General features: G+C 44.5%; 2 protein-coding genes across 20 annotated transcripts in view; both read right to left on the bottom strand.

The window, feature by feature from the left end:
* Positions 1 to 551, bottom strand: part of stxbp5a (syntaxin binding protein 5a (tomosyn)) — a 78,876-nt gene extending 78,325 nt beyond the window's left edge. For all 6 annotated transcript variants that reach the window (XM_054762353.1, XM_054762356.1, XM_054762354.1 and 3 more), the window contains exons 1-2: positions 335 to 551; positions 71 to 236 (exon numbers count right to left, since the gene is read on the bottom strand). In XM_054762353.1, coding sequence (XP_054618328.1) covers positions 71 to 229 — 159 coding nt within the window. In that variant the 5' untranslated portion in view covers positions 230 to 236; positions 335 to 551. The remainder of the gene's footprint in view (positions 1 to 70; positions 237 to 334) is intronic.
* A 169-nt stretch (positions 552 to 720) lies between these two features.
* adgb (androglobin) overlaps positions 721 to 12,555 on the bottom strand; it is a 54,090-nt gene continuing 42,255 nt past the window's right edge. For 10 of the 14 annotated variants that reach the window (XM_054762343.1, XM_054762338.1, XM_054762344.1 and 7 more), the window contains 2 exons: positions 4,735 to 12,147; positions 721 to 898 (listed from right to left, as the gene is read on the bottom strand). In XM_054762343.1, the coding sequence (XP_054618318.1) occupies positions 12,010 to 12,147 (138 nt within the window). In that variant the 3' untranslated portion in view covers positions 721 to 898; positions 4,735 to 12,009. The remainder of the gene's footprint in view (positions 899 to 4,734; positions 12,148 to 12,555) is intronic. The other 4 variants (XM_054762335.1, XM_054762334.1, XM_054762336.1 and 1 more) reach the window with 4 other exon arrangements.

The following is a 12,555-nucleotide window of genomic DNA, read 5'->3' as shown; positions in this document are numbered from 1 at the left end:
CCACGGGATGAGAGTGCATGTATGCAACAGCAGCTGTATATTATACGTGATGGTGATCAATGGTCTTTACCTTGCAGAGCTGGAAATGCTCAGACTGGAGGTTCTCCTGGACCAGATGGTTCTCCTGTGGGCCCACTTGGACCGAAGGGGTGGAGGAGGAGAATGTGGAGGAAGAGGAGGACACCTCTTTCAAGCCGTCCAGCACCTTCCTGATGTTGAACTTCTTCATTTTGTCACTGCGGAGCACAGATTGGACATGAGCGGACAAGCAAACGAACAGCCCACTTCCTCTCACCAGATTTCCTCCCACCCGGTTAAAAAAAAAAAAACTCACATTTTAGTGCGTGTTTTTCTGCGACGTCTCCATGCTGGAAGGCTTGAGCCACACGCAGCAGGTTATATATCGGCGTGTGATAAAAGGCAAAATAGAAGGAAAAGAAGAAAGCGTTGCAGAGATGGTGCTGCGTCGGTGCGGTGATGTACTCGGACTGTGGCCCCCACTGCGTCTCCGTGGCTCGGCTCTTCCTTCTCGGTGTGCCCCCTCCCCTCTCCTCTCCTCTGCTTTCCTCTCTGACGCGCGCGTCTCTCATACGAGGCGGAAACGCGGCGGTGCTGCTCTTGCACATGCGCGTCACGGCGGAACGCACGAACGCAGCATCTCGCAGCCACCTTGCCTGCCTCCTCTCTCCCTCTCCTCCTTTCCTTCCTACGCCCCTCCCTCCCTATGCATCCATCCTGCGTTGTGGTTGTGCTCCACTGCACCTGCTGATGCTGATGCTGTCGATGTCGCTGGCGATGTTGCCTCGTCCTGTGGTGAAGCAATCAAGTGGTCCGGCACCATCAACCAAACTACCAGCCTTTGTGGGTGTTGTGATGAGGGCTGTGCACCAACTCCCGTCTGCATAGAGATAATAGAAAGAGGGGAGGGGGAAAAACATTCTCTTATCTCTATTTTTGATACAGCTCTTGTTAGAGTCATATAGCAACTTCCTGCAGGACCGTGCAAGGTTATTAACAAACCTGGTAGCTGGTAGTTTGCCAATACTTATGCTAAGTTTCGAGTACCTAAAATGCTCCACTACAGTATGTCCTAAAGTCTTGTCCAGATATATATTTTTACTAAGGCCACAAGATGGCACAGGCTGCATTTGAGGTATCATGAGTGGTCAGCATCCACCTCTGCATGAGCTTTAAAATGTGTGTTGGTGCTCACCTGTTGAAACTCATGCATGTTACACTTGCCGTACTGCTGTTTACCAATGAACTCGTCTGCGGCATCAATGCTGGCAGAGCAGTTTGCTCTTTACCGCTATTACGATATTGGTTGTGTTGCTGCTGTGTTGTGCAGTACACTTGTGAGTATTTGAGTCCAGCTGTGGATGTTTGGAAGGTCGCATGTGTCCACAGCAGCTTTCTGACACGCTCAGCTGCGACCGCTTCCACACATCACTGACACCCGTTAGGCCACCCACCCTGGCCACCCAACCTTGCACCTGGGCCCCGGGGCTTGTGGGGGGCACCCTGGCGGAAGTAATAGCTTTCTAACAACACCTGATGACAACTGTGTCCTCACCTGCCCCCCCCCCCCCAAAATAAGCTAAGCTGACATTCAGCAGTAGCACGCTTTGGGGCGATAACACCGTGGAGCATAAAAAGAAATGAAGCTAATTATTTATTTGGTTGCGTCTGGGTGGCTCATTAGCATAATGAACTGAAATTGACCATACGTATCGCTTTGACCCTGACGCAATATCGCCGGCTTTGGGAATATATTACACGGGAGAACAAAGCGGTCCTTATTATGCCATCTTTGCATGTGAGAGAGAAGGGGAGGGCCTTTGGCAACTCTGACATCAGTGATTTAATTTAGCACCATTGTGCTGTGGCCGGGGCCATTCATCTGCCTGCATTATGTGTACCAGTGTGTGTTGGGTTTAGATCCTGACTGCTGGTTGTGTACTCTTTGATAAGACTCCCCACAGAGGCATCTCGTCTTCTTTGGCTCAAGTGCAATAGGAGGGAAACATCTCATGCAGGCTATCATGTATGATTTATAATTGGTCCTGATGTTGATCACAGGCCTATCTTCTGCATCATACAAAGGAGGCACAACCCCCTTTATTGTCTTCTTTTGGTCTACAAAATCCTGCCTCTAACCTTGAGTCCCCCGGTATTGGTCCTCTGTTGTTTACGTAGCAAAATCCACAATCCCTGGACACAAACAAGCACCGCACGCATTCAAGAAAACCAACTGAATTGGTGATAGAGTCCAGGAAAAGCTCCCTCAAAGGGAGAACCTTTGAAGAGAACAAACTGTACAGAAGCCTTCAGACATTGTAAACAAACCAGAAAGAGACTACTATTTCACGAATCCATGTGGGAGATAGAAGCAGTCGGCTTTTCTGTCTATTCTATTACCGTTTAAGACAGGGGTCGGCAACCTTTAGCAGCAAAAGAGCCATTTGGGCGCATTTCCACCAAATTAAATCCCACTTGGAGCCACAAAACCTATTTGACCACTAAATTGAAGGCAATGCTACATATATTGTATTATTTTGTCCTCTGTTTTTTCTGTGGTTGTATATTAGCTTGACTATATTGTAAATCCCCCCGTTACTTCAATATATCAATATAAATTATTATTTAATTATAAATTAAAGCAACCCCACATTGCCCATAGCATGCTTAACATGTGACTCAAATGCTCTGCTATTATGAAAGAGACTAGCGTTGGGCAAATACATTTTCAGACGTGTGCTATCTTTTAGCTTGACTTAAATGTTCAGCTGATGTTAATACAAACATTTAATGCCCTGTCAGTTATCTTTCTGGACATAAAATACAGTAAAAATGGGCACATTTCACACATAGCTGCAAATGATGATTAATCATAATGAATTAATTAGAAAACGGACTATTTAGATTTTTAAAAAATGTAATCATTTGACAGCGCTGCATGTAATGTTCACAAATTTAAAGTGGGGCCAATATATTCGGGTCACAGTAATACAACTCCTTTGGACACATAAGCTATAGCTTGTAGTTGGGTATGCTTTGCTGTGTTTTCAGCGTCCCCAGCATCCCCAGCTGCAGAATCTACTTCATGCCATCTTGTGAAGCCAGCTGTCTCCGCCTCCTCATGCAACTCACTCCCACTTCACACCTAAATAATCCATGATTGATTGATATTGTGCTTCTAGCTGCCAGCATGCTGCCAATTTGACTGTGCTGTCAGTGCAGTCAATGCCAGGCTTGATGTAACAATGTCAACCATCGCCGAGGACATGTTTTTCAGCAGAGGTTTGTTTGTTCCGCTTATAAGCCGCCAGGTCGGCGTCACCAATGGTATCAGAGCAGAGCATCTTTTCCTCCATGGGGCCCCATGTGGATTACAATTCCGCACAATAACTCTGGCAAATATGCAAATGGGGAACATGCAGTTCTATTATGCACATGAGCAGAGAGCTAATCCGGTGCTAATTCCAGGGGCAGAGGTTAGGCTGGATGAGTGCGGACATGACAAGTACGCCGGGCGGCATTAGGCGGCGAGTGCATTAAACGCTCAGCTAGCTTTTGCTAAAAATGACTTGAACACACATCAGCGGTGACAAAAGCTGGGCAACCACAAGCTACCCAATTAACACAAAATCCAAATACGCCTTTTCTCCCCGCCACCAAGCCTGCACTACTGTAGTGTGTTGCTGTTGGACGGGTTGCAGAATGAAGTGAAAGGACGCCCACTGAAAGCTTATTTGCATATATTACACAGATGTTCGCATAAAGCGTGTGAATATGCATAGATGCTGAACATATGCGAGCATACATTCATAGCATGCACCCAGAACTTAACAGATTCCCTTATTTTACGCCTCCAGCGTGCCTATTCAGCTACTAAAAGTCATTTGAGACTCAACACTCCTGACCGCGCTGCCCTGTCAAGTCCTCAAAGCCCTTTTAGCAACATAGGCTGTGTGCTGTCTGGAGAACACAACGAAGAACCTTCTCAAGTAAATTGCAGCAAGAATGTAGCATCTATTGTCCTCATCCAAGTGGTAGTTTGGCTGCTAACAAACGATGCATGTACCATAAATGCCGGAAGAAAGCTGTCGGGGAAAAGGAGATGGCATGTACACACGAGCCAGACCAACATTTAAACGCACCCACCAGCAAACCACCATAAACAGCCACTTGACAAAAACAAAGACAAACAGGAAGGGAAAGCCAGTAAGGGAGGCCCTCAACTGTGTCATGCTCTCATTCATAACAGAAGGGCTTTCAAGGCACTTTTCCATAGCAACCAGGTCCTTGGCCACGCTTCACATGAGGAACATTAAGAATCAAGCAGAACGCTGCCTGAGCAAGCACTTTGCGTCCCTACAAGACTGTAACGGGGCGGCTGTCTGCCTTGTCTGTTTGGGTGAAGATACATGTGGTCCTCGATTTATGGCGTTCCATGTTACGTCCATCCATCCAATCATCTTCTTTCGCTTATCCGAGGTCAGGTCGCGGGGGCAGCAGCCCAAGCAAGGAAGCGCAGACCCCAGGACTCAGGACTCTCAGCTGTCATATTCACAGGCAGTCGGAAATCACAAAACACTACACATAACTGCCAGGTTGCTACAGTATCCTTGAGCATGTTCAAGGATCTACTCATATGAAAGTGACAGTCATAACGAAGCAGCGTAGTGTTTTGTTTTTTTTTAAATCACCATTTCATTTGATTCTTGTACTTACTGTTTATACTCTCAGGAGACCATAGGACTGCATCTGGAGTGACCTCTTCAGTGCATGGAGCCTGGGTGGGACAATGTGGGAGACAAGTTAGTACCCATGCAACAAGTCTCCCCTCTTTACGTCAAAGGAACGATCTACTGGAAAGGCAGACGCCAGTAAACATGGCTCCAGTGACGTCACAGGAGTACTGAGTACTAAGGGGTAAATCCCCAAAACTCCCAAACTGGAGCCTTCCCAGTGGATGCAGTTTATTGTCATAACATAACAAACCTGAGGATCACCTGTGTCTTGTAATACTAAGACATGCTTAGGACGGATTGTACACACGATGATAAGCTTACAGATACAAATTCTACAAAACGATGCATTCAAATGTCATGGACAAGAAAATACACGAAGAAACATCTACAGAAGGAAGCAGGGCAAGCAGCAACACATGCATTGAGTTCTTTCAAAGTAAAACAGGAAATAAGTGGGGGCATCTGGTGGTGAAAAAGAGAAACAACAGGGACCAGAAACAACAAAGACATGAATGACTGAGCCTGCTCAGAGTGTGTGTGTGCATGTGTGTGTGCAGGAACATTTGTGCAAACAGCTGAAGGCATGGCTGTGACGTGTCTGCTCGACTGCGCTTGGGGTGCCACAGCTGGTACCCGTCATACCGTGGAGCAGATGGACGCCACTATTCAAGGAAAGGGCGAGTGTCAGTGTTGCCATGGTTATGACAGAGGGAAGTTTTTCTTAGACAAGTCAGTGCACTTGTAGTGTAGTTGTACACACTGCTGTTTCATGCATGTCAACACCCAGGCATAGGAGATCTCCAGTGCCAAGGAGGGGCACAAAAACTGAGCCAGACAGCTACTACTCCCAGAAATTTAGCAGGAAACCGTACAAAATGTTTCACAGACATGCTGTGCTATAAAAATCTGGTAATTTCAAAGCATTTATGTCTTTTCAATTAGCCAACAACATAATTGTTTTTTACTGCGAGTCTATGGAGGGTGAAGGAAGAGCTTGGTTGTCGTGTTATCCAAGATAACAATAATCAATGCTGGGCATGAGGGACGGGTTATCCATGACTGGACTGTATACAGCTTCCACCCCCCCTAACTCCCCGTTTTGAGGTTTCAACTCCAATCGATTCACAGTTTATCAAATCAGCACTTCACGGTGACCGTGCCTCTGTGGCTCTCAGCATCCGTGTGTGGATCTTTTGTCTTTGCATCAGAGGTCATCATCTGTTAAGGAAAAGAAAAAATTAGTTGGCACACATTGAGGACCTCAAGAAACAAAGTGCTTGCGTGATCTGTGCAATTTTACTAGTAGCAACTGCTACTTCTCTGTTATGCATTTAAAAGTGGCCATAGTATTATACAATAGCACGTATTTCACAACCATTCTTACCAAGAGCGCCGGATTTAGACCAAAAAAAGCAAACATTGCACTGCACACGAATAGAAACGACACCCCTTTAACTATTACATCCAGCCTGTACAAAATAACACCTTAAAGAGGCACAAGATAGTCAAAAATGATCATTTTAACTACAGTGAAGAATGCTGGGAAATGAGTAATCTGCCCGATTGTCCTGTTTAGTCAGCTTTGAGTTTTGGCCCCGTGTGATTGAGTTGGACACACCTGATTTAGGTAATTCCCAAGTATAAGGTCAATTGAACATGTATATAATAAAACTAAAATAAAGCAAAAGTACTTCCCTTTTGAAGAGATAATAGGGAGAGTAACGGGCAGGAAAAATGTGCTCCAGACGCCACCGTGATAAGTGAAAAAAGTAGGATTCCTTGTTTATAAATGGAATATTTTCATAGAGCATAGAGAGCCTGTTTATGACCTTCTAAATAGAGTTTTTAACATTATTAGAGCCCTCAAAACATGAACTAACACCCCTATAGTCACCATTACGCTCATATTAACCAATATAGTGAACATAAGAGAAAGTAAGACGTTTAAGACATAAATAAGGCTTTTGTGTGTTGCTAGAAATGTGTTCCCTATGGGAGGTGAGTGGCAGTTGGACAGGAAGTGAGTTTTAGCTTGGCACAGGTTACTGCAGCAACCGTAGCCCATGTTTTTAACTAGGAATTTTTATTAGTGATTTTTGTGCTTGTTGTGAGATAATTCAAACCTGCAATCAAAGCCGGTTGTTCCATGATCAAGTTTGGCATTTGTGTGTCTTAGCGAACATTACAGTGACCTTATTGACACCTGGTGACCAATAATTCATATTTTGAAAAATCGTGTTAAAGTGAAGCCGCAAAATCAGAACGGAGAAGTGGCGAGGGACGACTGTGCTGACAATTTCTGGTTTCATGGTGATCGTCACACATCTGTGATGGCATCACAACAAAGCCAGAGAAGAACTAGATGCAAACAGGGCTCACGTATTGCAAGATTTGTTGACGTTACGCATAATGACGGCCTTTTGAGTCATATTTTTACATTCTTGGTTGATTTCCGGATTGGGGTGTTCAACAGAAATTCATCACACAAATCTGGCTGCCACACAACAAACGACGCAGAGCATGACAAACAAGTTTCGTATAGCCTGAAGGCATCTGCTGGTAAATTAAGCAAAATAGTAATCCTCCCAAGAGTTGCCATTGAACCAACCAATCTAGAAAAGTAACATTCCGACGCTCTGCATCACTGAATAAATTTAGTCACAGCCCACATGAAAACAATGAAGTTGTGATTGGTGCAAACAAAAGTAACTTATGATCCTGCCTGATACCCGACCAAGAAAGTACAAACCAGCAGGAGACAACAGGACTCCTGTGTTATTACAGTGAACGTCCGTGCTATCGTATAAATTAAACAGACAGGTCGCCATGAAGGACACTTGTCACTGAAGACATAAATCACCCCCCTCCTCTTAAATCTTAAAACTATGAAGGACAGCTGTCAAGTCTTCATTTTGTCCCTTTGACACTGTCCAAAGTGTAAACAGAGCTGGACTAATGTCCACACTGGTCAAATGTTAACTCCGTCCGACCTTCAAATAGGAGTAGGCTTATCTTCCCAATTAACAGGTCGTCAAGGAAGGATGTCGGTAGACATTGATAAGTGAGCACCCCGGGGAAAATAAGAAACATTTCATAAGAAAGCTCATCTGTAAAAGTGGCAGAAAGAACCCACAGGATTTGGGATGCTCTGATCTGGTCAGCCTTGTCCTTGGTGGTCTACTGTACTCCCCATTTGGAGTCTTCCACATTTTTATGAAGCACTCACAACTTATTTGGTTTTCTGCAACAAAAAAGGGGGCTTGAGCTGTGCTGGCACCGCTGGACATCAGCCAGCGGCGCAGAGACGGTGCAGTCAATGCGAGGTGATTAAAGGGAGCGCAATAGCCCAGTTTACAAGAATAAGGTTGCACTGAGGTTGGGATGTCTGCCATTGTGGAGTCCAGCCTCCAGCGCTGCATGGCTGCGGCTTGTGAGTGTACGCTGAGGAGGGTGTTACAGGGGAACAGAGGCGGGGTGGGATTACAAGTGCTTGTCAGTCTGTTAGCGTCGGTTCCTATCACATGAGAGTCTTAAGCCTTCCCTCTTCAGAGGGTCTTGCTCCCCCCATCTTCTGTCAACACAGCCAACCCCTGAGGCCTGACCTCTAGATCTTGAAGAGTCTCAGCAGGTAACAGAAAGAAGAATGGGCTGGCACTGCGGCATATTGAGCCAGGAAGGAAAAGCACCTTGTATCCACCCCATTTCAGTCCATGTCTGCCTGGGTGTTTCATTATTGATCTTGAAAGTAAAGCAAAGACAACACAAGGGTCTTACAGCTCACTCCTTGGGTACACTGCACAAGTATTAACCAGGATCCAGCAACCTTATCCACTTTTGGCCAACTGTGTTGGAACAAATGGTAAACTTGGTTCCACTTTCAAATGCCTGTGGATATTGTCATTATCCAGGTCATTGTATTCTCAGGGCATTGAATCAGGTTGTTTAGAAGACGTTTCGTCTGTCATCCGAGCTGGCTTCATCATTTCATGCTCAAAGACTAGGTGGGACACACACCAGTCAGACAAGATAGGACAGCTGTCTGTTTCACTTGCATAGCGGTTTTCTACCTTCAAGCTACTCAAAGTGCTTTGACATTGTTGTCCCATTCACCCGATGACGCAGCAATGAGATCAACTGAGGTTGGCATCTTACACAAGGATCGAACCAGCAACTTTCACCCGAGGCATGCCGCCTCAACCTCAGCAAAAGACACACGAGGGCCAACGCTTGAACTCGTAAGACTGTCTGAAGGCAGCGGACAAGCAGACAAATTCCTGACAGTTGGACCGTCTGTTTGTCGTCCACATGGAAAGTGAATCGATTAAGCCGCTCTTGAATTATGACCTCCCAAATGAAAAGTGAATTAAAGGGCCACCACCAGTCTCCACACCACTCAGGGAATGTGTATCCAGTTTCGCCTAATTGCATCATCCTGCTATGTGGCTCCATTCAAGAATCCGATATTGTCTTATTACTTGTAGAGAAGTCTAAACGCACATGAACCCTTGCGTTCAAGGTCACGCCACCCTTTCGGCTCCTGTCTTCTTTGCATTAAAATGTCCCCCTTATTATGCAGAATTGACTTTTTAAATATGTTCTAAAAGCAATGTGTTGTTTATGAGCACCAAACGTGAGAAAAATCTATCATCTCCCTCACTTGTTGGCTTCACTGCCGAGAGAAGAGGCGCTCAAACACTAGATGAGCTATATGCCCACCCTTTCGGGCTTCACTACACATCTTGAAATAACGCCTGGACTAGTGGCAACCACTGGATCTGTAAGTTTGTGATTTTGTTTGTCTTCAGCAAATAGGCTAACGTAGCGTGATGTTGCTGTTGAACCCTTGAAAATGGAATCGTCCCATATTTACAAACTAAAGTGTGAGAAATGTATTTTTTTTTCTAAGTATACAAAACGACAATCATTTTTACTGTCAAGAGCTGGCCACAGGCTAAGCCAATCAATGATCGATTTCTGTTGGACTTTTCTGGCATCGTTATTTATCCCCTTTGCTTTGGTTGTCACTCTGCCTGAGCTTGGTGGCTAGCTAGCTCGCTAAAGTGATCTGCCTAGCATCTGGTCTTCGGACTCCGAATATGACTTTCTAATGCAGTGACATTTTGTCTGTAAAAGAAAAAAGCAACAGGGTTTGTTTGGAGCTTATTTGTGTCGGACTGAGAACCTACAAGTGGCTATCACGTTCATGGGCTTCCATAAAATTGGATGAATTTATTCCCAATAGTCTATCTTCATTTCGTAGTCTCTTGGCTGCTATGCCGTGTATGTACAATGTATGTACTTTTTTTTTTTTTTATCCAATCAGGTTTCAGCATTTATGTGTTGTCAATGTAATCTGCCCAACATTTGTCTGGTTGGTTGATGTCTGAAAGACTCAAAGATGGCTTGAATGCATCAACACGTCAACAGCAGCACTTCATTTCTCCTGTTCCAACATGAAGAAACGAGACAGACATGGAGTTTTGCACGTTATATGAATTAGTGAGTTTATATTTTATATATGTCAGTCTGGGAAAGGGTTTTCGCTCATTGTCTTTTTTTTCCCTTACCATGTATTCACATTGCTCCACAACATGCATCTAATTAAATTAGGTTTTTAGTCAAAGAAAAGATTCAATAACATTTCACTTATGTGTTATTTTAGCGTTGCCTTTATTCTTTTGAGCAGTATATTTTTCAGGGAGTTGGCAACCTGACGAGCCACTCCTTAATGTTCGTTGGTGTATGTAATATATGGCATCTACCACGTTGGACAAGTGCAGAATTAGTTTATATGTAAAAAGTGCACAATAGTGCTTCTTGGAGCCACACACTGGCAAGGACAAACACAGCTCATTCGCATAAAAGCTACACACACGCAAAAGCATGTTCCCAGCAGGGCTGACTAAAAAACACTTTTAAACTGTCCACATTCCAGCACCACGGCTGGATTTGAGCAAACACTTCCCATACAGTATTGCCGGACATCTGAGACATATTTAAAATTGCAGAAAACTACTATAATATGGGATCTTTACGCAGCAGCTGCCAATTACGTGGTAGCTTGTTAATTCCAGAGCTTCTCGTTGACAACAACACGTCCCAGGCCACTGCTCCTCATGTCATCTGCGGGATGGAACAAATATCTGAGTTAAAGAGCGCTACAGTACTGAGACGCAAGGCAATGTTCAATACCAGGATGGGTGGTTAAATCAATGAGGCCTGACAGTCTGACTGGAAGGCACATCAAGCAGGGATGTAGCACAATGGACACATTGCACTATTCTTGTGTACACAAGAGGCGTACTGTTCATTCATTGCATGTTGCCCACCTACTTGAATTCAGCTGAACGATCACATCGGAAGCAGAAGGGTGCAACGTCTTCATGCCGGAGTGCAATTACAGCAGGATGACACACACACGCGCACACAATGCAAACGTACCTCTTCCTGCCACAGATGCAGGCAATGGACCAACCTCTTATTGTTAACCTCGAAGGAAGCACAGTGCAGCATTACGGTGACAATTTATTCATATGCATAACCACTAGATGGCATCATCATCTCATTCATTGCCAATTATCGTCCCACTCTGCAGGAGATCAGTAGTCTTTCGACAATTAAAAACACAGATTTCAAGCTAAGGCATATATTTTGGATTACAACCATTAATGAACGGTTGCATAATGATTTGTACTTAAAAATAAGTCAGACATGTTATACTTGGCCTTGTGCACGGGACTTCTTTTAGTGCAACTATATCAAATCGACCAATCAATCAGCTGGTGGGGAGGCTGGACGTACCCAGCATGCCTTTGGGCTTTCTCAGTCAATACCGTGACCTTCAAGGAAGCAAATGGGTTTGCATGGAAAAAGGCAACATCAACAATGCATACAAATATTTGAAATTGTACTATATTACCATGATCATCAGAGACAATAGAATAGAAAGACAAACTGTGCAAGACGACAGTAGGCCTATGCAGTCCCCTCCAAAGTGACACACAGGCTGTCGTTGATCATATGGCTGTTCACAAAGATGCAGCTCAGAGTCATGCTGAGGTATGCTAGTTGTATGTTCTGTGCTTTGGCACGTCCCTGCCATCTTGCTCAGATCTTGCCGCAGCAACACAGTGGTCTTCCGCATGTGTCCTTCATTTGTCAATAGATATTGTCCTAGCAAAAGATGACATGAAGCGCCGTTTGCTTGTTGGCAGCGAGGGAAAATGTGTTTCCCCCCCTCAACTGAGCTGCTTAATTAGGCCTCATCCACAGGTTGTTTATCCTCTTGTTTCTTTTTCAAGCGGTTATTCGGCCATTTGCGATTGTCAGTGGATTTCTGATTGTGTTGCATGCGGATGTCCTGGAATTTCTGTTGCTCTTGCAACATAGCTGTCTGGGAAGAATACAAACACACAAGAAGAGAGGGGAGTTACAAACCAATGGAAAGCAGTAGAAGAAGCTCCCTCTATTATTTAAAAGGTCCCATAATAATTAGAATTTATAGACAGTTTAAAAGTGCTTTCAGTTAGCCCTATTTGTGTCTGTGGTTTTAATGCTAATGAGCTGGATTTGTCAACACCTGTTTCCTCAAGTGTGTGCCAAAAAAGCACTGTTGTGCACTTTGTTAGAATGTCAAAAGCCAATTCTGCACAATAGGGGACCTTTAATAAATTTAAGGGCACTACAAGTGGTCCTCGGGTTACAGACATTTTTTTTTTAGTGCAAGTCAGAAAACGTCTGTGTGCAGAGGACAGTTGAGTTTGCTGATGTTTTGCTGTGGTTGCGGCCCACAGTAGCCTTT

This window comes from Dunckerocampus dactyliophorus, chromosome 19 (assembly GCF_027744805.1).
Source record: "Dunckerocampus dactyliophorus isolate RoL2022-P2 chromosome 19, RoL_Ddac_1.1, whole genome shotgun sequence".
NCBI lineage: Eukaryota > Metazoa > Chordata > Actinopteri > Syngnathiformes > Syngnathidae > Dunckerocampus > Dunckerocampus dactyliophorus.
This window is presented reverse-complemented; position numbering and strand designations above follow the sequence as displayed.